Raw genomic sequence first — 26,076 nt, forward strand, 5'->3', positions numbered from 1 at the left:
ACTAGGTCCTTCTGATCTGAAATTGTTAAATAAGGAATGAGCTACACTAGCCCAGTAAGAACATCACACTATATCATCGTCACAGAAGTAAAAGTTGGTAGAAAACTAAAAACAACCAATAGAGCACAAATTTTAAACAAATTCATTTATCAATAATCAAACTATTTACCGTCCACTTACCGCAGTGAGATTCATAAAAACAACCTACGGAAAATATAACATTATAAATATCATGAATTCATATAGAATCTGTAACATAACACATATCATACTTTTATATTCAAATCATCAAACAACAATTGCCCCTTTTTATCAGCCTACTAGTATCTATGGGGATTCATAGAGGTTTCTGATCGAATTCAGCCACACGTGAACTATTTCCCTTAACAAATTTAATTTCAGGGCCGTTCCCATACCCCTCCGGTATGAGCGTCAAAATAATAAACCTCAATACCCCGTCCGGTATGAGGGTGAAGCGGGCCGTCCTCATACCCCGTCCGGTATGGGCGCCAAATAATCAAGTCTCCATACCCCATCCGGTATGAGACAACGTTCACGGTAGAGTTCCCTATAAACTCGGTTCGTCCACCATCTCCTAGGATATCTAGTAAGGCTGTCATCTTATCCATTTATCAAATCTCATCTCATTCCTATTTGTCCTTAGTCTCCGTTACCAACTCAAACATGAATGCATACACAAGTAACGTTCATCCAACAAAGCAAGTATATCTTAGATTCTCAAAATCAAACAGTAGTGAAGTAAGCAGTGATACATGCATTCAAAACTATAGAATAAATAAACTAGATACCATAATGTATTTAAACTGTAAAATAAATCAAACAGGAATTTATAGAGAAATATGTCCGGTTCGGGCTCCATTAGCAACCGTAATTAATTATGCATATCTATTTAATTTGTACAAATTATATTATTATTATTTATTTAAACTTCAATTCCATGATAGGAAATAGGGTGAGGGGTCCTTACTTGATTTGACGGCGAAAACTAGATTTTTACTGCGCCTACGGGCGATCCTTGAGTTCTCTGAATTTTTTTCTCCGGAAACTAAAACGTGCTTACAGTACCTATACATGTCCCAAATAACCCAAAAATCAAACCCAGGGCCTACTCGGCCAATTTCAAAATGTCGGCACGGCAGCTCCGCTATGTTCCGGCACAAGCAGCGGCGATCCACCTCGGGTTGACTATTTTCGGCCGTTTCTGATCGAATTCAGCCAAACTTGCATCAGTTCCTGTAAGAAAACACACTTAGGGACCTTGGTGGGCCGAAAAAATACAGAAAACCGAAACTTACCGCCGGTGGGGCTCTCCCGTGCGGCGGCTTCTCCGGCTCACGTCGCAGTTGGGTGTTTTGCTCCGGTCAACCTGTAGAAGAGGAAACGGTGATCACAATGGTGGAAAAATCACATCGAACGAGAATCGAGAATGGCCTCATCGGAGGTAAAAATCGAGACACCCCGCGGCGGCACTGTTGAGCTTCGGCGGTGTTTTTCGACCGATTGACAGGTGTTTTCGCTCCGATTTGGACATAAGTGGGTTTAGAATCAAATTCTGAGCAAATGGTAGAATTTTTACCTCGTTAGGCTGCCGGAAGGTACTCCAGTACGGCGGCAAGTGGCGGCGGTTAGCTCCCCGACGGCTGGGCTGTCTTCTCCGGCGAGGGGCTCTGGCGGCTAGGGCTTGGATTTGGGTGCGAATGAGGTTATTTATACCCATCTATTTTTTATCTGAGCCGTCCATTGTTTTTAATTTGAATCATCCGATCGCAATTAAATAGAGAATGAATATGAACCGTTCATCGCGATTCAATCTGAATCATCCGTGCGCGATTCAATCTGGGTCGTCCGTGCGCAATGCAATCTGGGCCGTCCGTGCGCGCTTTTGATCTGGGTCGTCCATGCGCGCGGGAACAGATCTCAGTCGTTCGATCGCGCGCACGCGGATCACCCACGTGGCTCCCTCCCGCGTTAGCATCTCTGCCACCTGGCGCGTCCTGCTTAACCAGGGCTGCTGACCGGGCAGCTGACGTAGCACAACTTTTCTAAATTGTGTTTTGACCTCCGGTTTCCAATTTTTCTTTGAAAAATACTCTCATAAGCTAAATTTTCACTTTTTTTTTCAAAATTATTTTTAATTAAATCCCTAAATAATTTTTACCTCTTTTTATTATTATTATTATTATTATTATTTCTATTAAAATAAATTAAACTTTATTAATACTAAATTATATTTATATAAAATAAATTAAATTAAAATAATATAATATAATAATAATAATAATGGAAAGAAATTTGTTTTTTTGGGTGTTACACTGGACGCGTAAAGAGTACCGTCTTGGAATCTCAGCTTGCCTGAGTATACTCACCCGAGTCGAGACCTCGTATTGATCCTTGTCGTAGTCAACCAGCACTGAATTTTTCTCTTCAAATGCGGCGGCATTTTGTGGTTTTTGCGGATGATTAACGTTCTCCGAGTGGATTTTTGCAGATGTTTGGCCGAGTTGCAGGCAGCAGTAGCCATTTCATTGGTTGATGAAGGAAGGAGAGAGAGAGAGAGAGAGCAAGCGTAACGGCCAAGTTATCTTGTCTATATATAAAGAGACTGTATTACATGCGCTTTTAAGAAAATAAAAGGAAAAAAAAAAATCCCTTTCGTCCATTTTCTTTACCTCTCTCCTTATTTCCTGCTTCTCTACCACCCTCCCTCTCTTCTACAAGAAAACTCTACTAACTTCCTCTCTCTGTTTCTTGAACTACACCCACCATGGATTTCGACCCCGCCGACTTGGCGAAGGCAATGTCATTGCTCTCCTTGGGCCGGTTCCACCCGAATGATCATCAGCTAATACTCCATTTCTTGACCCGCAAAGCCATGGGCCTCCCATTGCCTCAAAACAGAATCTACATCACCGCCATTGACAAATGGACGAATCCCCAAGAACTCACTGGTGAGACTTCATCTTTTTTTGTTCCTCCCTTAAATTTCTGTCTGGGTTTGAAGATTTCGTTACAAAAGAATAGCTCGCTCTCTTTGTTGCGGCAGATAAAATACCGCTGGTGGAAGATTCAGAGAGGTATTTTTTTGTAAGAACAGGGATTTTAGTTGCAGATGATCGTCGAGACGATGTGGTTGGTGGAAGGGGATACTGGAAACCAGCGAGTGAAATTGCGGAGGAAATTGTTTTTAATGACGACAAGATTGGTGAAAAAAGGGAACTAATCTACTTTGAAGCTGATGGATCGGAAACCCAGTGGGTCATGGATGAGTATAGGATGTTCTTGGCTGATGAACCTCCTTCTTCCGCTAAACCGGACAATGTACGTGAGTATAAATAAAGCGAACTGGTTATCTTAAAAACGATAAAGAATTTAGAATTTATCATTTTGAGGTTAATCATAATGATGATGATGGGTATGAAACTACTGTTCTTGGATATTGATAATCAGGTCGAGGAATGGTTGGTGTATAAGCTGAGAAACAAAAAGGACGTTGACGTCTATGATAGTACTGATCTGGATGAATCTGATGATGTTGTTAGCCAGATAGCAAGAGAGGCAGCCGCCGCCGCAGCTCTCTGCATTCTTTATGAGCTACTTGACAACGAGGAAGAGGATGCGCCGCCGGCGTCCTCGACGAGCACATCGGAAGATCTGCCAGACCCCAAGCGAAGAAAGGGAAACACGTCTGGTGTTATCGTTGCAGATAATTCTGATAGTGATGATGATAAAAAAGAGAATTAAGAAGCGTTTTATATCGAGTTCTGGTTTTTTTTTTTTTTTTTTTTTCTTCTATTTCACAGTCTGAATCCACCAATGGAGATACTCGATTTTGTTGGTGAAATAGAATGAATCTGCAAGTGCTGTTTCTTCATTAATGGTAGAAAAAGGTCATTTAGAACAGTTCGTTTTCTCTGCAACTAATTCAACTGCAGCAAGTCTCCTGTAAGAAGGACGAGAATTTTGGATGTCAATTAATGGTAAGTACTTCTGTTAGCTACCAAATTAAAAAATCGCTGAATATATAGTTTTTACATTAAATTAATTAATAAGTTGTGTTAATTTTGGGTACCGATCCTATTTTCTTGAAGGTCATTTGAGTTTTTCTGAAAAATCTTGCATGAGTTTCTTCAGTTTTTATAACATCTCATGCGACTTTTTTTAGGGTTATTTGAGTTTTTTTAAAAAATATTGTGAGTTTCTTCTGTATTCATAACGTCTAATACTTGAATACTGGTTCAGTACATTTTTTTGAAAATATAATGTGAGTTATTGGAGAACTCTAATATTTGATACTTGAAATTTGATTCATCATATTTTTTTTACAGTTCTTTATCATAAAATAGTACAAGTGCTTTATGTAATATGTGATGACTTGAACTTGTAAGGATGATTTAATCTAAAATAAGCTGTTCAATTTAGATAAATGAATGATGGACAATAAAATAAATAAATAACCCAACAGAAAAAAGTAATTAGGTTTCTTATGCTTAATCTAAATCTTACAAAAAACAAAAATAGAAGTTGGTAGATTTTCAATATTAAGGAAGATAAGAACAAACAAAGAATAAGCATACCTCCATTTTTGCATTTTGAAAAACAATTCACGAGTTTGATCTCTCCGATTATGTCTAACATGCAACCTAATCATCATGTTATTCATATCACTCTGAGTATAATAATTCTTTTGATTTTTCATCTACCAAAAAATATCATATAAATATTTTTGGATTGCTTTATTATATTATATTCTCTTAAATTTTAAAACGTTATATAAATATTTTTAATATTATATGAATAGTTTAAAAAGTATAAAATTTTAATTTTATTTTGAAAAAAGAATAAAAGTTTGCTTTCTCTAATCTGTTTAAATAATTTATAATTTGTGATTCAATTTTTTATTAGAATAGGTTTTGAGGGGTTTTTGCTCTATTCAACTGTCTATTTTCTAATATAATCTTGTTATTAATTATATATTTTATAAATTTAAAATTTAAGATTAAATTTAAGTTGTTAATCAAATTAAGATAACTTACTGTTCTCAAAAAGTTAATTTCTAAATAAAAGGTTTGATCTATAAATTTGAAAAATTCTTTTCAATTCATCATCTCTTTATATAAACTGCCAAAATTTTGCTAGAAAAAGTAACAAAAATTCTTTCTATTGAACTTACATTTTGTTTTGTTTTTTTTTTATAGATTTGGAAAGTTAAAAACAAATAGTATTAACGTTAATAATTTTAACAAGAACAATTAATTTGTTCACAAATTTAACAAGAACAAGTTTTTTTTCAAGTTTCTTAACTATCATAAATGATTACTATTATCTCAACAGTTTAAAATAGAATCTTACTTGAAAAATTGAAAGCATGCAGCATTGCAGTGTATGTAATAATGTCAGGACTACAACCAGCCATCTTCATCACGTTGAACACTTGTTCTGTCTCAGCATTTGTAATATAATCAGAATATAAATAAGATAGTTTTATAAAAAATATTAAAAATAACATTTTAATTTTTTCATAAATTTTTCAAAAAGTCACAATCATATTCCTAAAGGGTTCTAAACTTAGTAATTTATGATAAACAATATATTATAACTCAATCCAAGTACATAAAAAATTTCAAATGTTTTTTTCTTATCCAGATTCCAGTTTTAACAAGAAAAAAAAGAGAATGAAACGCACATTAAATAAGACGCACTAAGATTGATATAAATATAAATACACACAACTGTACCTAGCATGTCTTCCATGACATTTATAGCCCAACGGCATTGACCAGCTCGATCATGTGTATTGATAAGTTTGAACATATAGTTCGCATATAGCAAAGAACCTCTAGATTAACTTAGAATTATAGGAGAGACATCAAATAAAAGTTATTTTGTACAAATAGAAAATTTTCAAAATGAATAATGATGATAACAACAATAAAAATAATAATACCTCCATCTGTGTATCTAGAAGAATAAAATTCACAAGCTTGATTGGTCTGATTATATCTAGAATGCAGTTTGATCATCTTGTTATACATATCGATCCGAGTAAAATAGTTTTCTTCCGATCTTTCATCTAATGAAAAACTTTAATGCTATGCTCAACAGAGTAAAATTCAAATTGCATTTCGCCACCAATTTCCAAAAATATTGAGATTACTATAATGTGAAAGAGGGAGAACGAAATATCCTAATCAGGGAAAATTATTATAGCGAAATGCCGCATCCAGTGATTCAAGACAGCTTCTACATCCTCCCAAAGGTCGAGCTCAATTACTCTTTCTACCACCTCGGACACCGTCCATTCCAGCTGAATGCGTAAAGCGTACCGTCTTGGAATCTCAGCTTGCCTGAGTCCACTCTCCCGAGTCAAGACCTCGTGCTGACTCTTATCGTGGTCAACCAGCACTGAATTTTTCTCTTCGAATACGGCAGCGTCTTATGGTTCTGCAGACGATTAACATTCTGCGAGTTGATTTGAGGAGAGGTGGAGGAGCTACAGTAACCATTTCGTTGGTTGATGAAGGAAGAAGGGAGAAAGAGAGAGTAAGCGTAACGGCCGAGTTATCTGGTATATATAAAGAGGCTGTGTTATCACGCGCTCTTAAAAAAATAAAAGAGAAAAAACAATCCGTGTTATCACGCGCTCTTAAAAAAATAAAAGAAAAAAAATAAGCTCTCTCGTCCACTGTCTTTACCTCTCTCTCCTTATTTCCTTCTTCTTCTTCTCTACCACCCTCCCTTTGTTATACAAGAAAACTCCACAAACTTCCGCTCTCTGTTTCTTGAACTACACCCGCCATGGACTTCGGCCCCGAAGACTTGGCGAGCGCAATGTCATTGCTCTCCTTCTGCCGATTCGACCCGAATGATCATCAACTAATAATCAATTTCTTGAACCGCAAAGCCATGGGCCTCCCATTGCCTCAAAACAAAATCCAGACGGACGCCATTGACAAATGGACGAATCCTCAAGAACTCGCTGGTGAGACTTAATGTTTTTTTTTTTCGTCTGGTTTTTAATATTTTGTTACAAAAAACGCTCGTTCTCTTTGTTGGCGCAGATAAAGTACCGCTGGGAAGAGATTTAGAGAGGTATTTTTTCGCAAGAACGGGGATTTTAGTTGCAGATGATCGTAGAAATGATGTGGTCGGTGGAAGGGGTTACTGGAAACCAATGAGTGAAATCACGGAGGAAATTGTTTTTAAAGACGAGAAGATTGGTGAAAAAAGGGAACTAATATACTTTGAAGCCGATGGATCGAAAACCCAGTGGATCATGTATGAGTATACGGCGTTCTTGACTATTGAATCTCCTTCTTCTTCTCCTGAAGCGGAAATATGGGTGCTGTATAAGCTGAGAAACAAAGGGGACGTTGATGAATATGATAATGTTGTTAGTGGGACAACAGGAGAAGCAGCCGCCGCCGCAGCCCTCTGCGTTCTTAATGAGCTAGCTGACGATGAGGAAGAGTATGAGCCGCCGCCGGCGTCGACGGACACATCGGAAGACGGGCCAGATTCCAAGCGAAGAAAGGGAAACACATCTGGTGTCGTCGTCGCAGATAATTCTGATAGTGATCATGAGAATATAGAGAAGTAAGAAGCGTTTTGTATCGAGTTCTGTTTTCTTTCTTTTTTTTCTTTTTTCTTTTTTCTTTTTCTTTTTCTTTTTCATAGTCTGAATCTATACCAATGGAGATACTCGGTTTTGTTGTTGAAGTAGAATGAATCTACAAGTGCTGTTTGTTTTCTCTGCAACTAATTCAATTGCAGCAAGTCTCCAGTAAGACCTGCAGTAGAAATAGTAATAATAACATAAAAAAATGCAGTGTGTTTTTCATGCCATTGATGGCTTCGACAAAGAAGCATAAGAATTTTGAATGCTAGTTATGTTGTTCCAAGTTGAAATTAATGGTAAGTACTTCGCTTAGCTACAAAGTTCAAAAAAATTTGCTGAACATATAGTTCTTATATTAAAGTAGTTAACAAGTTATCTTATGTTCTTAAAGATTCTCAATCTATCCAATTGTGCCAGTTTTGTTGAAGATGGTTTTATTTTTTCTCAAAAGTATGGCAAAGGGTTTTTCAGTGTCACAACGCTACATTTTCTTAAAAATATAATGCAAGTTATTCAAGTTTTTTTTTTAAAAAAGTATAACATATATTATTTTGGAGTCTGTAATATTTAATATTTAAATGTTAGTTCAGCATATTTTTATTTTTTTTTTATGATAAAAAATTGAAAAAAAAAAAAAGTAAACATACATTTTATCTTAGAAAGAATAGTAATTATCAATTAAGTTAAAATTTTCATTATAAACGTAAATTGAGTTACTTTATTATTATTATTTTTTTTTTCTTTTTAGATTTGAAATTAAGGCATTATTTTTTGAGATTTTTTTTTTAAACCTGTAATACTTAATTTTCATACCATATATTAGTCAAATAGAATAAATAAATAATAAATTCATTTTGCTAAAATTCAAAATGACATAATTTTTTTAATTAAAATTTGACAATCTGGGTTCAAATAATTCTCCACTGCCCCAAAAAAAGACAATTATATTTGTGATGTAATAGGAGTATATTACCTTAAAAAAGTTCTCTTGTTTTAAAAATTAATAAATTAAATTGTTCTCTAATATTAATTTAATTGTTTAAAAGATAATATTTTTTGTATACATTAAGTTAGCTTTTGAAAAAAAAAAAAATCTCTTCATCTAACATATTTTTTAACTTAATAATTTCTAATTTCATGCATATATAAACACGAATTTGATATATATGTTAAAATACCATAATATAATATATCTATTTTTTTATTTGTTATAAATATGCATTAAAGAAAAAAAAAAACAAGCGGCCAACGGTCATTCCAGCGAAATTTGTTACACTTACCCAGCAAGATTCACTCAAGAAAGAAGCCAAGGTTAACAAACTTAACAACCGTCAACAACTGAATAACTAATTTCAAAATCTCTCTCTACAAAAAGCAGAATAAAAAAAAACCTCTGAAGAAATTAACCTCGCAAGAAACTATACCATGTACAATATATATAATAGCAAGAACTTTGAGGACATAACTTATCAACTCCAGGGCTAAACTGGACAACAATGATACAGGTCAAAATCTCAAAATCATCCCATTGCCTAAATGAGGACTTCCTCGAAGCTCATCACAAATAAACTCCGAGTACATTGTTGCCTTTTGGCTTTGATCCGGTCACAATCCATATCTTTTTTTTTTTTTTTACTTTCTCCCTATTTCCTATAAAATGCCAGTCCATGAGTTGCATTTTGAATACATTGTTCCTCAGGAATAATGGATCCCTCTGTTGTAGTAATTCGAAGGGATAGGCCTGGTGAAGCTCCTCATGCTGCAGGGTGTGGGTATTATGGCTAGATTGTGCACCCTCAAACCAGCTTATCATGTCTTTCCAACCTTCTTCTGCTTCCGTAACTTAGAACCAGAAGAAGATACATCACCTGCCCATCCATCTTTTGTCACGGGACTCTTCTCCATCTTTCTCTTCTGCCCAACTTTTGGGCCTTTGCCAAAGTCCTTTCTCCCTTTTCTCCCCCTTCCTCCTGGTCCCAAATTCACTGAGTTTTTGCGGTTTAAATCTTTACCTTTTTTTGACGGTCTAAATCTGCCACTACTAGATATACCAGGCTCTGTCAGGTCAGTAAGTCTGAAAGTGTCCGTCTTCTCCCTCTTTCCTTTTCTATGCTCTGTGGAACCCTTTACCCCTGGTAGATTATCCAATGCTTTCCTTTTCCTCTTTTGCAGCCTGAAAAATATGGATCAATGTTAATGACAAGAAACCATCAAAAACGTTAAGTAGATCAGCAGATAATATTTAATCAGACGTATAAAGCAATTGGACCCTTTGGTGGAAGAATCCACTGCCACAGTTTCTGTATCACCAGAGCTTTCTTTAGAACATGTTTTGGCATGACGGTTCTGCAATTTGATAGCCACCATAAATTAGAACATGATTTCCATCAGACACCTCAAAAGAGTGAAAAACAGCAAGTCACAATCCACCAGATATTTCCAGTACAGAAGACGCGCAGATACTCATATTTTAATTGTTTTAACCATACACACTTAACTGCTCAAGTATTCCATGACTTAGTTTACAAACACATGGTATCCATTAAAATGATACGATACAAGACCAGATAAGAGTGCAGATTGGGATCCTTTATGGGAACAAGTGATACAAGTACAAGGACCTGCCAAGCTAAAAGACTCAGGCTCTTTACAAAATCTCATTGTGACAAGGCCAGTTCAAACTTCATATAATAAGTACTCATTATTATATCCAACAGTAACAAATCAGAGTTCTCATAATCAGATTAATTTCGTTTAATGCAATGAAAAAGTAACAGAGAAAAGTGACATCAAGCAAAAAGAAGAAAACCTCTATAACAGTTTTGACAAAACCCTTATATTTATGAGGAGTAACTGATTCAACTGCGGAAGAACTGCATTTCCTTATGATAATCTCCAGTATGACTGTCACCTGCAGATAAAATAATGCACAAAGTGTGAGAAGACCTTTCTGAGCACAAAAGACTTCAGAGAAGCAAGCATATGCAATCACAGAACATAAAGCTTATTGCTAAAGTTGCAAGTGCCTTGGATCTGAAATGATGTCTTGATACAGATGACCATCGGAGAATTTCATTGGCTACTTCAGAAAGAAGATTCTGCAGGTCTTTAGCTTGCAAGGAAGACACTAGTACTTTCACAAAGCCCAGAACAGCCTGTTCAATTTGTAAACATCATCTACAGATGGAAGCTAACATCAATGACAGTAGAAGTTGACACAAGGAAATACTCACTTTTATAACTTCATTCGCTTTGCAGTGAAGCAAAGATAAGAGCGATGGAACAAGCTCAGGCATTGAGAGGCAGATCTCAGAATCCTTATAAACCAGTACAGATAGTGCTGACACTGCTGCACTCTTTATGTGCGGAGATGAACCAGAAAGATATCCTGCTACCTGCTTATCAAACAACATAATCATTATACCATGAAAAAATAGTAGGCATTATCACCAATGAAATAGCCAGGAAAAAAATGTCGGTAGTCATAATTACAAGCACAGCCATAGTTGACCAAGTTTCTTAACATCTGCAAGTCATGCTTGTCATGCTTGAGAAAAAATGCCAGTTGTTCAGATCAATTTAATCAAAGGTGCAACTACAACACTAGGTGCTGGGGTTTACCTGTTTTTTAATAAGTGAAGAAATATATTAACGGACAGAACGAAGGAAATACAAATAACCGAGGGTAAGATGTCCCCCTCAAGAAATAAGTTAAAAAAACAAGAACAAAAGATATACACAATCACACAATTGCAGCATCATGAGCACTATGGAAACTAGATTCCCAATTCCCGTGGAATGCTGCAATACAACTATATAGGAAATGTCCATGCGCTTTTGCCCACAAAATTGCCATGAGAATGGTCCCATCCCATATGTCCTCGAAGGAATTAGCAGGATCATGGAAAATTCGCCGCTTCCTCAATAACCAAATATACCATGATCCGGCAAAAATTGCAACTTGCCAAAGGGGCTTAGCTTCTTTCCTCACCCCTACACCATATATAATTGAGCAAATAAAGCTTTCCAACGTGGGAGGCATTACCCAATTCAGATCAAACAAAGTCACCAATTTCATTCACATCCTCCAGGCTAGATTGCAATGTAAGAAGAGGTGGGAGTTGGTCCCACCTCCTCGAAAACTCATTACACAGATGTCTAGAGACAAGGCATGGTAAGCCGTTCATGAAAAAATCTTAAACTTTGAAGGTACTGATGCTTTTCAAATTACATGCTTAAGCCCAAGCAGAGAATATAGAGGAATTTTAGGCTGCTCTATTCAGTTTGGATTTCCAACTAATATCTCTTCTTTTTCCTCTTTTGGGCTTACACCAAAGAAACTGTGAGCCAAAGTTAATGAGTTAACCTTGTAGTCTAATTTCTACAGATCACTCCACAGAGTAATACCTTAAGTAGTAACTTTAACATCAGCCATAATTGAACAATGAGTTTTTCATTCAAGTGAGAGGAGCGAAAACATCCCGAGGAACATTACAATATGATTGTTCATGCACTTACCATGCTAATCAGTTTGTGGTAAGGTTGATCAGAACCAACATGTGATAAGTCTCTCAAGCTGGAACTGATGTCAAGGAGTACATCATAAGCAGCCTTTCTACGTTCTTCTTTAGCCTTTAAAAGAAACACGGATATTCATACATCAGTTTTCTCTAAAAAAAATAATTTCCACAAGTTACTTGTATCATTGAACCAATAAGTTAGTTCCAACAGAAATGATACTAGACGCTGGAAAGTGTGCACTTAGCAAGCAGAATAAAGCTACTAATGAAAAATTTATATGTGATTTATAGATTGATAGTTGAATGGATCCATGCACCCATCTTACCATGGATGTATGAACTGACTATTCTAAATTGAAAATGAATATAAACTACAATAAATATAACACGCTTCTTTAGCAGCTCTTACATCTTTTAATGTGACTATGATCTCATTGAAAATAAGAAAAGCCTTTTCATTTGCTTCCTCTGGGCTCATCTGCAGGAAGCATGTTATACAGAAATTAAGCTTTTTCTGCATTTTGTTTAGCAGAGAACATTGAAACTTCAAATCTATGTCAGTAAAAGCAATTGATATGAGCAGACAGTGCAAGAAAATAAACTTTACACGGGCATCTTCTTGTGCCTAAAATGTGTTGGCACAGGGGATAGACCGTTCAAACACACTACTTGAAAACTTTCCTTGAGTTTAGGTTTAAATTAACTGAGACAACAAACACAAATAGTATGGTCAAACAAGAAATAGTGAAACAAAAACCAGGGAGTTTGCATTGAGTATAGTTACAGAGTTTGCTGCAAGCAAACCCATAAGTAAAAGATAAGTTGACTGCAAATAAACAAAACATAGTTTTTTTTTAATAAAAAAAGTATATATTTAAAAAGCATCATGGAGATGCAACCTGCATATACAAGTATTTATAAGTCAAGCAAAACGTCAATCAAGTCTCCTAAATCCTAGCTTGAAATAAGCAGCAGACACTTGATTGAAAAAAAGAATACCCATGAACTTTCTTCAGCTCTTTTTTTTTTATCACAAAAATTCATTGTTCTTGTAATTTATAAAATTATTCTTTTCCATTCAAGGAAACCTTGATCAATGAGTTTGTAGTTTAATTTTTTTCCATTGTTAAATAATAATTTTGTTCTTGTAATTTATAAAACTATTCTTTTCCATTCAAGGAAACCTCGGTCAATGAGTTTGTTAAATTTTTTTCCATTGTTAAATAATAAACACAAATAATATAACTTAAACATGGAAACAACTTCACAAAATTTCAAGCTCAACAAGATCATCAGGCAGGTTGCTAACATGAATTATTATCGTTCATAAAAATTCCTAAAATATTATCCTAGTTATATGTTGCTCTTGCATACAAACATAAAACAGATGTTGCTAATAAATAAGGTAGAGCACTTTTTACAACCAGTTCAGAAAAAAAGCTTATCAATGTTCTGGAGGAAAATTTTGACCTTAAATGTGTGGACCATTACAATGTGGAAACAAGCAAACCGACTTCTGAGGGCTGCGATATTAACAGGAGCTTTAAGACCAGCTAATAGATCTATTAGCTCTGAAAATCGAGAAGAACAAAACCATGTATGCTCCTGCACCATAACATAAAAAAGTTAATTCAGTACCTAATCACAAAACTTTTCAGAGCAATTATCCCTTCATCCAAGAATAAGATGGCTTACAGACCTCTAGAATTCTTTGCAAAGCATGATATGCCTCAGGATGACCAATCTCATCAGCCGCCTGTATACCAATGTTTAAAAAATTTCTTTGGTCCATGTTTTGATCAAATTGGCATCTAAATGAGGTTATACAAGAAGTACGCATAACTTATGCCTAAAAAAATTAATTATGTACCTGAAAAGTTTGCTGAATTAAACTATATATTAAATCAACAAGATCTTCCTTGGCTCCTTCTACAAGAGAAGATGCTAGATCCATTATCACACACCTGTATGAAATGCAACATGTTTCTCAGTTGTCTAGAACAAGATTCAATTATGGTCAGTGTCTATGGCAGCAGTGAAGGAAGTTTATATCAAATCATCAGCTTTCCACTGTTTATGGCTTCAAGTGCTCCTATTGGTGTCACGCTAGTGGCTTCAATGACTTTTCATGATGAAAAACGGGATGGTACTCAGTTCATAACAACTATGAGAGATTTTTAGGTTTATTATAGAGTGTGACTTAAGAAAATCTTTTCTGGAATGCACTTTTTAGTTTCTTATTAATGTGAACAATGACATCACCTTGAATGATAGAGTTCTTGTCTCAAACACTAGGAAAGATAGTTTAGAAATTTGGGACGCTGGATGGTTATCACCTCATGAACCAAATTTGGAGAAGTACCCTCCCTGGTAGTCAAGATCAGAGACATTGGTGAGTCTGCACTTCACAAATCAGATTTCAGAAAGTACCCTTCCTGCTAGTCAAGACTTCTATAACAATAGAAGATAGAACACTTCATTTACCAGCATCAAGAATAGATGGTTTTATTATTTTGGTTCCTTATTCTTGGGACATGATATACAGGACCTAGAAGATTTGGGGATGATTTTAGATCATTTGATTGAGTTGTAAATGTCATATATTGGGCAGCTACCCCCTTGGTACCTTTGGAATGAATTCTCTTTTTCATTTCAGAAAAAAAAAAGAAGATAGAACACTTCATCTAGACAAGTACCAACTAAACCATACAGCTGACTATAGAGAATGTCACTTAAATCACATCCTTAATAATGCTACTAAAACCTCTTATGCTGGTTGTGCACCAACTACCACCAAATTTCATCAGGACATTTATAGGAACAAAATCACCAAAGGAGAACATACAAGCCAAAAATGGCCGGAAGTTACTCCCAATGGAACATCCCATACTCATAAGTTCACCACCCGCAACCTTGCTCTCTAATATCCAACAAACAAAAAAAAATGAGTGAACCTTCAAGGCATCCAACTTTAAAAGCAAGCCTGGCATCCCATATTACCAACATCCCTCCAGTTGCACCACAGGGAGTGAAAACAAATTTCTTGGATCTAAAGTTCCAAAGTTCAAAACATTATCCATGTCCACCAACTCTAATTTTGTTTTTCATAAGATCACCACATCGAGACTAGCTCTAACTATAATCTTCTTTGACTTTGCACTTCATAAATTTCCTAACCCACTCACATTCTTCATTTTACCCCCCTGCCTATTGACCAATTAACTGAGTCTCTGTTGCAAGTGTTTGAAGTTCTATTTTTGTTCTCTTTATAGCGTCTAAAATAGCCCTCCATTAAAGAAAAAGGGATAGCCTTGATTTCCTCTATGAAAAATCTAGTCATGATAGGGGTGAAGTGGGCTCTTTTTTTGAGGGTTGACCACATGAAGAAATGCTTTAAAGCTCTACAAATTGTGCAGGCCTATGTCTTGAATGTCATACTACACTCACCAAACAAGAATGCACATCGCGCACTTAACCAACCAACCTTTTTGAGAGAGTGGACATTTTTTTCAGAGAAAACGGAGAATATGCATTAAGAGGCACCAAGGAGCTATGTGTATTAAAAGGTGCTTATGTTTCTACCAAGTTGAAGTGATAATATCTATATAAAAATGTGAGTTAGGCACATATATAGCAAAATGCAGTAGATCAAATTCAGATGCAAAACAAAGTTAGAGTGCACACAATAGAAGCTATAGAAAAGTCATCCCATTTACCTCCAAGAATGTGTCTCGTTAGTGCTTAGCTTCTCTGGTTTTTCGTCAATTGATTCTTGATTCTGAGTCTCCCGGTTTTTGAAGTCATCTTCACCATTTATCAAGTCTAACTTCTCGAGCAAAGACATGAAAATTCTTTTGGTGCAAGAAGAATCAGTAATAGAAGCCAGGCATCCAACTGCCTCCTGAAAAAAAGAAATCACAAATATGTTATGCTTTTGATTACCAACCTATGGATTGATGTCTACATTCAAAGCAAAACCAAAAAAGAAAGAGCCAAAAGCACACAACCATCACGATGCTCATTAGATCACACATCATTTTGAGAAGCTAAATCAATGAATAGCAAATGGTCATTCTCCAACCGAGGAATGTATATCAATTATAATAGTCCTCGAAATTGTGAGAAAAGAAGTGGAATGACAAAAGGACATGTTAAGAGGAAGTAAATCAGGGTGTTAAAGAGAAAAGAGATCAGGGTGTGAAAGAGAAAGTAAACCAAAATGTTAGAGAGAAAACAGATTAGGTTAAATGGTACAAGGGTAAAATTACATCCTTTGTAATTAATTGTATATTTCATTTTTTCTATTCTGAAAAATCTGTATATATAGGGCTATAATATTTACGATAATACACATCAATCAAAATATCATTCTTAAGAAGGTGCAACGTAATTTTGTATTTGGTAGACACAAGAACCGAAAACCAAATTTGAAAATGCATGTAATATTTAGTTTTAAAGACCACAATATGGACTGTAAGCTGAACAAACTAGGTCAAAATTAAATGCAATCAAATATTAAATGTGTTTTTCAGAAAAATTTTCAAGACAAAGGAAAAGTATGGTGACAAAAAAGTTCAGTTGCTATACTGCAGAAAACTGATTTTTAGAAAAACAACTCATTTTTTAGAAGTCAAATTGAAAATTTAAAAAAAAATTTGTTTCCTGCCTTTTGTAGTAAAAATAGATAAATCAATTAAGTGGGAAGGGTTCATAAGGGATCAACAGAGTAGCAAATTTTTTTTCTTTTGAGATAAGATCAACAGAGTAGCAAATAAATTCACTTCACGATAGGAAAGGATAACCAGAATCAAACATGAGGAAAGGGTGATGGCCGAACCTTCAAATATGGGCAGGTCCCAGGGGGTGAATCAACAAATATGTCTATTAGGGACTGAAGCAACTTGGTGGAGCATGAGGCCAGAGCCTTGATGTTTCTGCTTGCAGTTTTCTCTGAATAAGTGGCTTCAATTTCAAACTCTAATCTGGAATCTTTGGTTGTGTAGATATTTGAGTCGCTTGTGTTGATTTTAGAGCCAAGAATACTTTTGTTTTTATTCACAAGAACCTAGATACAAAACAAATAAAGAAAGAAAGAAATCAGAAAATTTAAAAAATCCAACTAATGAGAAACCATATAGCCTAAGCTAGAAAACAAAAGAATTCAAACAAACGAGAAACCGGCCCTCTCCCTATAGTCCAATCTCAAAAATCAAGCAACAAGCAAGTTCAAATGAATAAGCTGCTCATATTTTTTAAAGCAACTTAGGACAACAAATCACAAGAATTCACCTGCAAGGAAACACTGATGCTTTCATGCATAAAAGAGTACTTATTGAGAAATTTGATTAAAAGCTCAGCCAAAGAATCAAAATTTTGGTGCAAATCAACAGGATAGCGACAATAGGCAGGTAGAAGCTCCCAAAGGCCACGGGCATGAGACTGCAGCTCTTGCCCAATAACTGAAGTTTTAGCTGAAAAAGACAACATAGAAATGAAAGATGATGATTGTAAAAAAATAAACTTATGCCATTAAAACTTAGATTTCTCTGAAGTCAGTTGAGCACCACAAATTGTAAACAAACAATTGTCAGAAACTTTGACTAAGGTTGGGTTTTGCTTACAAATACATCATGGTTAAACAACTAGAAATATTGATAGTAACCAAAAAGGAAAGAAATGTTTAATACAGAAAGATGTGTACCTAGAAATATAAATTCATTTGTAATCTCATGCATGTGCTCGAGTGTATAAATGTGCCTGATTTTGCACAATATCCTTAAAGGATAATTAAGTGCAGGCATGCCTCATCACAAGCTTGTAATAGGTCCAACCTTGCCAGCCTTGTCAGGTTGGCAAAAAACGTCCAACCTTGCCAGCATCACCAAGTGTTGCATAAATTTTCTCAATGGATGCATCTTAAGTTACCAAAAAGCAAAACTTTTTATGTTCAATATCATATTAGATTATCCGGGTTTTACACTTCAACCACCAAGGAAAAAAACTTAACACTAATTTAAGAAGTCTCTCCAGATGCTTTATACCTTTACAACCAGCCCGCCAAGTTGATTTTGCAAGAGGTACAACATAGTCCATATAATGCCCTAGAGAAGCTCCAACAACATGTTTCTTCAAGATAGGTACCAACCAAATGTTTGAACAAGTGAAATCATTCGTGTCAAGGGTGATAGGCAAAAGTACTAATAACCTTTCTGATCCCATTGCTTTTACTGCAGCCCCAACACATTCCCGGAGCTGCAAATAAAAAAAGGACATCAATGAACATTTCAGTTAAAATTTGAACCCACCAAAAATTATGTCCATGAGCTATAGCTTCAACAAGGATAAGATCAGGACAAATTCAGAAATGACTATTTATAAAGTAAAACAATTGGGACAGATTTTAAATAATCTCCAGTTGCATATTCAACTAGAGGGTCCAGTTCACAGATATAATGGTATTTACGTGTTTTAAGCACCTAGTGATGATGGATGTTTGCCAAGTCAAATTTATAACCGATACTAAATAAGAAATTCGAGGTGTAATGATAGAATAACAACCGTTCATAAAAATTTAAGAAACTTATGGATACCAATCCAATCATAAATTTGACTCTCTAGTTTATTTCAAAAATAAATAAATTTGACTCTCCAGTTGAATACAGATTAAAATCACCAGGTGCTAGGGTCGTAACAAATCATGCAAGACATCTCAAGCAGTAATCATTCTATCCAAGGAATGATCAATTTCTCTGGTATACAAACCAAAAATCTCAATTACAGATATCAATCTCCAACATACTTGTACAGGAACTCTTTATCCTAGATAGTGCACAAAAAGAGAAGGTAAGAATGTTGTTTAACCACCACCAATCAATGAGGCCCGAGCATCCTAATGAGATAAGATCTTCCAAGAAACTATTCTAAATACTGGAAATAGAAAATATTGGTGCTTAGTGGAACAATGGATGTAGTTCACTTGAGAATAATCATTAATTTTGACCTCACACCTAGTAGAATCCCAGCATTCTAGAGAAGCAAAGAACAGTCTGTAGAAGCCCTTGTCAATAAGGCAACAATTATAAGAAGCTTCAACAAGACTTACATTGTCAATCTTTGATGCGTTGCTACTTGCAACCTTCATGATTTTGGCAAGCTTAATTACAATGCTCTTCATAAAGCGATATGAGAACTCTCCTACAACCAGAAGAAAATGAGTTATAAGTATTACCAAATCTAGACATGGCAAGTTATCTAGACTCACTACTGAGAACCTGAGATGCAGAGGCATGTAAATATCAAAATGTTGCCAGGTTGGAAAATGAAATAATTCATTAATATGAGACAGAGATAATGAAGAGAGGGAGAGAGAAGGTAGCACTTATTGCAATATCCAAACCAACTGTAAAGATTCAATGTCAACTCAAACCTATATTTATGTGCAAGCTTATGCTCTCCTAGAATAGCTCATCATGAAAAATCTTATCAGAACTACATAATAGAACGAGAATTACCAGCCATTTATTTATGAAGGAACAAATTACCAGGTATAACCAAAAAAAAAATCCAAATATATATATATAGAGAGAGAGAGAGAGAGGAAAAAATATGTAGCACAGACAGAAGAATAGTTACAAGATTTGTAACTACGTGCATATTGGGAACAAACATATAAAAGAATTGAGGAGTGAATGGTTAAAGACCTCGTATTAATGCTTGAATATAAGACTTCTCATCAAATAAACGGTTACATTATGTAATGCTTTGGCCAACAACTGCATGCAAACAAGATTAACAAATTGATCCTACACTTATAATTTCTAGCAAGGACTAATACTGAAATTGCTAGACTGAGGTAGAATTTCAAGTTAATCTTGGAAACCAATAACTAGCACAAGTCAGGTTGCTTATAACCTTACAGGGAACTGACATTAGTTGTTTGAGCATTCCTACTCTTACTTCCAAACAACGATAACTTGTAAATCTAACTTCAGCAATGACTGTGTAGTAATTCAGTTTATTACATTAAACAGCCTCATTGATCCCATATCAAGCTGTGCCCAAGCAGCAAAGTAAGCCAACTTTTAAGACAGTAAAACCATTGGTAAAAGACTAAAAACTTCATACATCATATGTCATTTTTAAAAGCATTAAGCCCAATAAAAGCAATTTTTAACACAGATGGTACACCAGTCACCATCAGAAGATACATTTATCCACATATGATCTACCAAATTCAATCAAAAATAACCATATATCAAAAGATGATAATTCAACAAGCAAAAGAAACCACTCTGAGACTTCACTATAGATTTCTCCAGTAAAATATCATGTAGAAAATAGTTCACTTTTGGGTGAAACCAACAAAACAATCCAGATGTTCAATAAATAATTGATTGATGTAAATAATGTTCTATGCAGTGATTTGAAAGAAAAAAAGGGAAGGAAAAGAAACTAGATACCAAGTGTACTGAACAAGACAGAAACTATGGCCAGAATATGCTCGTCTGGAATTCCAGCATATGAACTAAGGGTATCCTCAAAGAGTGCACATGTAGATCTTATTGCATTTGCCTCCTCGAATTCCACTCTATCATCCCCGAATGGTTGGACTCCTTTACTCAAGAGAACCTTGCAATCTATATGATGGCTAATCAACTCTGTTATGATAGTTGAAGCCTGTGATGCAGGGGTAGTCTCAGAAGTCAAAAGACCTAAATCAGTATTGAAAACAAAAATCAGAGATCCTACATGCACAAGCAACACTCTTAACCTAGAACAGACATAATAAGAGTAACAGTTTGAAATGTCCTTCCATATAGAAAGATTAACGAGAACCACAAAGAGCGCACATAACCAAATTCCAAGATAAAAAAGCTCAAAAGTTTATACCTCACACAGGAAGCATAACTCCTGCATTATCTGTCAATCTTATAAACCGAACCATGTATCACATAAACCTATGCAGTCTACCCACAGTATTGCATACAAATGAAAATGGAAATGGTGCACCATGGTTCTACACCTGTAGCATGTACCATAAATCCATAGCGAACTACAACCTATATGACAACTATGGAATACGCTAGAGAAACTTCAACTGAGTGAATACGACAACTTATCATTGGAAAAGTTTAACGAAAAGGAATAACCCACAACTATTTTAAATATTGATCGAAATATGATATGACCATAGAAGACCAGAAAGAGTTTATTTATAAGAAGACAGTAATGCAGGGGTAATATTTTTTGGCTAAAAAAATAAGTACTAAACACCCAAGGAACATTTAAATTATCTTATCAAGTTCACAATTGTTGATGTAAGCAACATTGGAAAACTACATTACCTGAAAACAATGAAAAAGGAAAATCACACACAATTATGAGCATTTTTTTTTTTTGAAATAAAAGTATGGATGATACACAATTATGAGCATGGCAAAATCAAACATAGAAATCCAAAAAAAAAAAAAATAGTTGAAGATGAATATGAATATGAATATGTTGTGGGTAAAGACTTTTTCTTACAAGAAAAAGGAAAATACATGTATTACCAAAGCACCAAGGGATGCTACTGTTATGGATACAAATATAAAAGACGCAGCAAGAATAAGAAATTGACGTTCAATTAAATATAAAATCCTAATTATATTAAATTCTTAAGTAGTTGGAATTCTAATTAGTTTTTTTTTTTCACAAGTGAAAAGTAGTAGAGTAGTATTAGTATAAGCACCAAAGGTGCAAAAAGAGCATAAACAATTATTTACAATTTAGTCCTACATATCAATAATTTTCCTAAAAGACTCAAAATATATCGGATAATATATAATTAATATTCTAATTAATATTAAATTTCTAAATAATATATATATTTTCCATTAGTATTTGATTTATAAATAATGTAGGATTTCTAATATTTTAGTAGAGTAGTCTTTATTAGATTTAAATTCTAAATTATATTAACATGCCTAAATAAGAAATGTAATCTCTATATAAAGAAGCATGTTTGCTATTAATAAAATAAATTAGAATATTATTTTGAAGTACAACATTGAAGCTCTCTCTAACGAGATTCAAGATAACAGCTTCCTTTGATGAGCTGTAATCTATTTTTACAAAATAAATCGCTCAAGAAATCACAACAAAGAGAAAAAGCAGACTATGGAACCAGAAATTTTAGATAACCACTCAGTGACAAGATCTTGATCTCGGGAACATAACAAATTGATATCGGAGCCTAACACAATGGGCAACTCTACAATAATAGAAGATTTATGATTGATGGTAAAGAAAGCTCTCGCTGCAAACGAAGCACGAACAGCAGAAATCAAAAAACGCTTAGGCAATCAGTTGCAGAAATTATCCTTGCAATTCAAGAAGATGTTAGCTAGAATTGGTCAGAACATGTAAACCGTTTCGAAAGGAACTGCTAGTAATCATAACCCGCGAGAACAACCGCCTTAAGTGTTTCACGTGGGAAGTCGTTTGCAAGGCACAAACCATCATCCAAGTAATGTGGTTGTTTCTCGCTATACTAAATTAGACTTTTCAACTTTCGACAGTTCTGAAGATGCTCTTATCTATTTATATTGGTGTGAGAAATTTTTTACCAATAAACACACACCGAAAGGAAATAAGGTAGGATTGGCTGCTTTCTACATACTCAGTGAAGCACAACTTTGATATCATCAATTAGAATCCGAACAACCCACAATTAATTGGGCTAAATTCAAAAAATACTGTTCGATAAGGTTTGGACCACCAGCTGGAAGTAACCTGTTGGGCCGCTGGTGAACTTGAAACAAACAAAGTCAATTAAGGAGTATCAGAGGCAGTTTCAGAAAAAAATTGACATGGGCAAACAGATTTGTTCGAATTGATTAGCATGTAAGTTTGTTCACAACAGGACTGATCAATTACCTCCGCCTAAAAGTCGAAATGCAATCACCTACCACTCTTGTTAATGCAATGAGTATGGCCAAAACTTTTGAAAAGAAATAGTAGTTATGGATTATGATAAAATGCAATCATAGTGACATTTCTCAATTCGTGACCAAGCGTAACAATTCAGTTCAGGAAACACCGATTCTACAGAGTAGCAATATTACGACACAATCTACTAACATTTTCTCTCAGTTATAAAGAAATTAACAAGAACAGAGATGGCAGAAAGAAACCTAAAGGGGTTATATTATAACTGTGATGAGTCGTTTGTTTCGGATTACCAATGTAAACGCTATTCTGGCTCAAGATTGAACGTGATAATAGACAACAAGAAAATACCAACGAAACAGTTACATCCACATTTCAAACTTGAGGACAAGCTTAAAAACCAGGGGGAGAGTAATGTTATGAATGCAAATATAAAAGGCACAGTAAGAATGGAAAATTGACGTTTAATTAAATATGAAATCCTAATTAGTATTAAATTGCTAAATAGTTAAAATTTTAATTAGTAGTGAATTCCTAAATAATATATATATTTTCCATTAATATTTGATTCCTAAATAGTATTGGATTTCTAATATTCTTAATTAGATTTAGATTTCAAATTAGATTAACATTTCTAAATAAGAAATGTAATCTCTATATAAAGGGGAATGTTTGATATTAATAAAATAAATCATAATATTATTTTAAAGTACGAGATTGGAACTCTCTCTAACGACATCTAAAATAGCAGCTCTTTTTGATGAGTTGTAATCTATTTTTACAAAATAAGCTGCTCAAGAAATCGCAATAAGGAGAAGCAGATTATGGAACCAGAAATTTTATATAATCACCCAGTGACAAAATCCTGATCTCGGGAACATAACAGCCACACAATTACAAGAGCCATACAGGTCAAAATATCTACTAGGTCCCTCAAATCGTCCTCGAAGAAGGAGAGGAAAAAAAAAAAGAAAAAAAAAGATGCTTGCCTTCAAACAAAAAACCAAGGGTATAGAACAACTGATCCCAAACTCTACCAAATGGAGAAACTAATCCCTCAAAAACCCTTCTATTTATGTGTAAAAGTAAATGTTAGTGAAATTCTAATAGTGGTAGGTTAAAATTATGTGCAGCATGGTAAATCAAAGTATCAATCTTCAAAGAATTCCAACACAATGCTATTTCCAATCTTCCCAAGAAATCAGACATGCATGCAAAGCTGTCTACGAACAATAAATGCGCTAAGAACATACCTCTTAGAGAACCGCAAACTATGGGAACATAACTTAATGCTGATTTTGAATCTACAGCATGAAGCTTGGCCAGAGCACTTTTTAATAGGCTTGCTGCAGACATAATAGTGTCTGCAGGATTCTTCTCTCCCAAGGATGTATATTCAGTAAGAGAATTGATAATGTTCTTTATCTCAGGAATGATAACTTCATCATTTGAATTTTCAAAGAAACCTTCAATAGCTTTAAATATCTGCCTAGTAAGTGGCGAGAACTCGGAACTCATAAGCTTGCAAAGTTCTGACAGAAGTTTCGAAAGTACTTTCACGGAAATATAAGGAATAGTAAGGTTCAGTAAGTTCAGCATGTGGAGGACCTCTACCTGCTCAGGCTTTGTATTCAACTTCTCTTTCGACCCATCTAAGCTCCTCGTATTACTTAAGGTAACTGCTACAGGCATGTAAGTCATAAGCAACGATTTCGCTAGCTTACTCGCATTCTTAATAACAGCTGAGGACTGAAAAGACTTAAGAACCTTCTCTAGACACTCTTGAGCACATCTTCTGATCTGCAACACAAAAAGCATCAAGTTACAGCGTGATTCGTTTAGCTTCGTGCTGAAATTTTATTTACAGCAACCTCAATTTGAGAAAATTAACAACATATCACATTCGCATGTGCTTGCTGAGGAACCCATGTATTTGATGCCAGATTTCTACTTAAGCTATTATCTCCACAAGCTAAACATATGACACGAATCATTATGCAAAAAACTTGTTCACGTACCTTGGGCCGCCTATCAATCGAGAATTTGAGAAGGGACTCGAACCCTAATCGAACGGAATCCCAATCCTCCAAATCACAGGAACCAACCAAGAGAGTTCCCACGCACTTAACCCCGCTCCTCACGCTTGCCACGCCAAGTTTCTCCTCCTCTCTCTCTAGCAACCCAGCCAGCACACCCACCGCTTCGCTGGCTTTCACGGGAGCGATACCCCTGTGCGGAACCAGTGGAACCACTATAGACAGGAAAGTAAGGGCCGCGGACACGGCGATTGGGTCCATGTTCTGTCCAGAAAGAGCGGAATCCACGGCGGAAATCGCAGCGGCGAAGTAGGCAGGTGGAGTAAGCGGCATAGACTCGGAGAATAGAATAGAGCGCATTGCAGCGGCGGTGGCGAGGAGGTGGCGGTGCTGCGGAGCGGAGGATTTGGCGTAGCGGTCCATGAGTTGTTGACAGATGTCTGTGTTGTCCTTGAATGGAACTTCATTTTCCTCCATTAAGTGTTGCTCTTGGTTTTGAGGTTTTGGTTTCATGGCGGGCGCGCTTTTGCTGGTCCTCCGGAATCCGGTTTTATGCGTCTGTGTTGATTTTGCGAGGTAGGGTTTAACGGACAACGACGAGGTTTAAGCCTTTGGGGTTTTTGTTTTTGTTTTTGTTTTTCCTTTAAAATATTAGTAAATATTTTTTTAAATTTTTTATCAAAACAATTGAAACGAGAGGAGGAGTAAGCTTTCATTTTCTTTTTCTCACATTTTAATATCAACACAACTACTAATTTATTTAAATCACAGTTTTATTCGAAACTCACACTATTTTAAAAATATTAATTATTCAGTAAATAAATTTTATGTTGATAGAATTGTTTTATTTATATATAACACGAAAAGCAAACTTTAACAAGTCAATAATTTTTTTAGTAGGGAGTTTTAACTCAAACTTTTAGAGAATATACTTAATTTTTAATATTTGTATATC

The 26,076-nt window shown here is 35.1% G+C and overlaps 3 protein-coding genes across 4 annotated transcripts; 2 read left to right on the forward strand and 1 right to left on the reverse strand.

Moving 5' to 3' along the window:
• The first annotated feature begins 2,625 nt into the window (after positions 1–2,625).
• Positions 2,626–4,060, forward strand: LOC110817090 (NAC domain-containing protein 83-like). 2 transcript variants are annotated; one of them, XM_088209399.1, is made up of 3 exons: positions 2,626–2,969; positions 3,116–3,339; positions 3,469–4,060. In XM_088209399.1, the coding sequence occupies exons 1-3, from the start codon at positions 2,786–2,788 to the stop codon at positions 3,760–3,762; spliced, it is 702 nt and encodes a 233-aa protein (XP_088065525.1). In that variant the 5' UTR covers positions 2,626–2,785; the 3' UTR covers positions 3,763–4,060. The 2 variants fall into 2 exon arrangements, with proteins under 2 accessions (XP_088065525.1, XP_021901179.1); XM_022045487.2 differs by having other exon boundaries at positions 2,629–2,969; positions 3,065–3,339; positions 3,469–4,057.
• A 2,203-nt stretch (positions 4,061–6,263) lies between these two features.
• Positions 6,264–7,638, forward strand: LOC110817089 (NAC domain-containing protein 83-like). The gene is made up of 2 exons (XM_022045485.2): positions 6,264–7,000; positions 7,080–7,638. The coding sequence occupies exons 1-2, from the start codon at positions 6,817–6,819 to the stop codon at positions 7,616–7,618; spliced, it is 723 nt and encodes a 240-aa protein (XP_021901177.2). The 5' UTR covers positions 6,264–6,816; the 3' UTR covers positions 7,619–7,638.
• A 1,310-nt stretch (positions 7,639–8,948) lies between these two features.
• On the reverse strand, positions 8,949–25,757 carry LOC110817087 (ARM repeat superfamily protein). The gene is made up of 18 exons (XM_088209105.1): positions 25,104–25,757; positions 24,339–24,885; positions 20,616–20,867; positions 19,259–19,350; positions 18,198–18,408; positions 17,446–17,627; positions 16,994–17,221; positions 15,873–16,057; positions 14,027–14,120; positions 13,856–13,912; positions 13,627–13,761; positions 12,566–12,634; positions 12,155–12,268; positions 10,870–11,031; positions 10,663–10,791; positions 10,446–10,547; positions 9,906–9,982; positions 8,949–9,809 (listed from the first exon to the last, which is right to left on the reverse strand). Exons 1-18 carry the CDS (start codon positions 25,632–25,634, stop codon positions 9,446–9,448), a joined length of 3,531 nt encoding a protein of 1,176 aa, XP_088065231.1. The 5' UTR covers positions 25,635–25,757; the 3' UTR covers positions 8,949–9,445.
• Between the last annotated feature and the right edge of the window lie 319 nt (positions 25,758–26,076).

The sequence above is a fragment of the Carica papaya genome, chromosome 8 (genome assembly GCF_054855325.1).
Source record: "Carica papaya isolate Zhongbai chromosome 8, ASM5485532v1, whole genome shotgun sequence".
NCBI classification, from domain to species: domain Eukaryota; kingdom Viridiplantae; phylum Streptophyta; class Magnoliopsida; order Brassicales; family Caricaceae; genus Carica; species Carica papaya.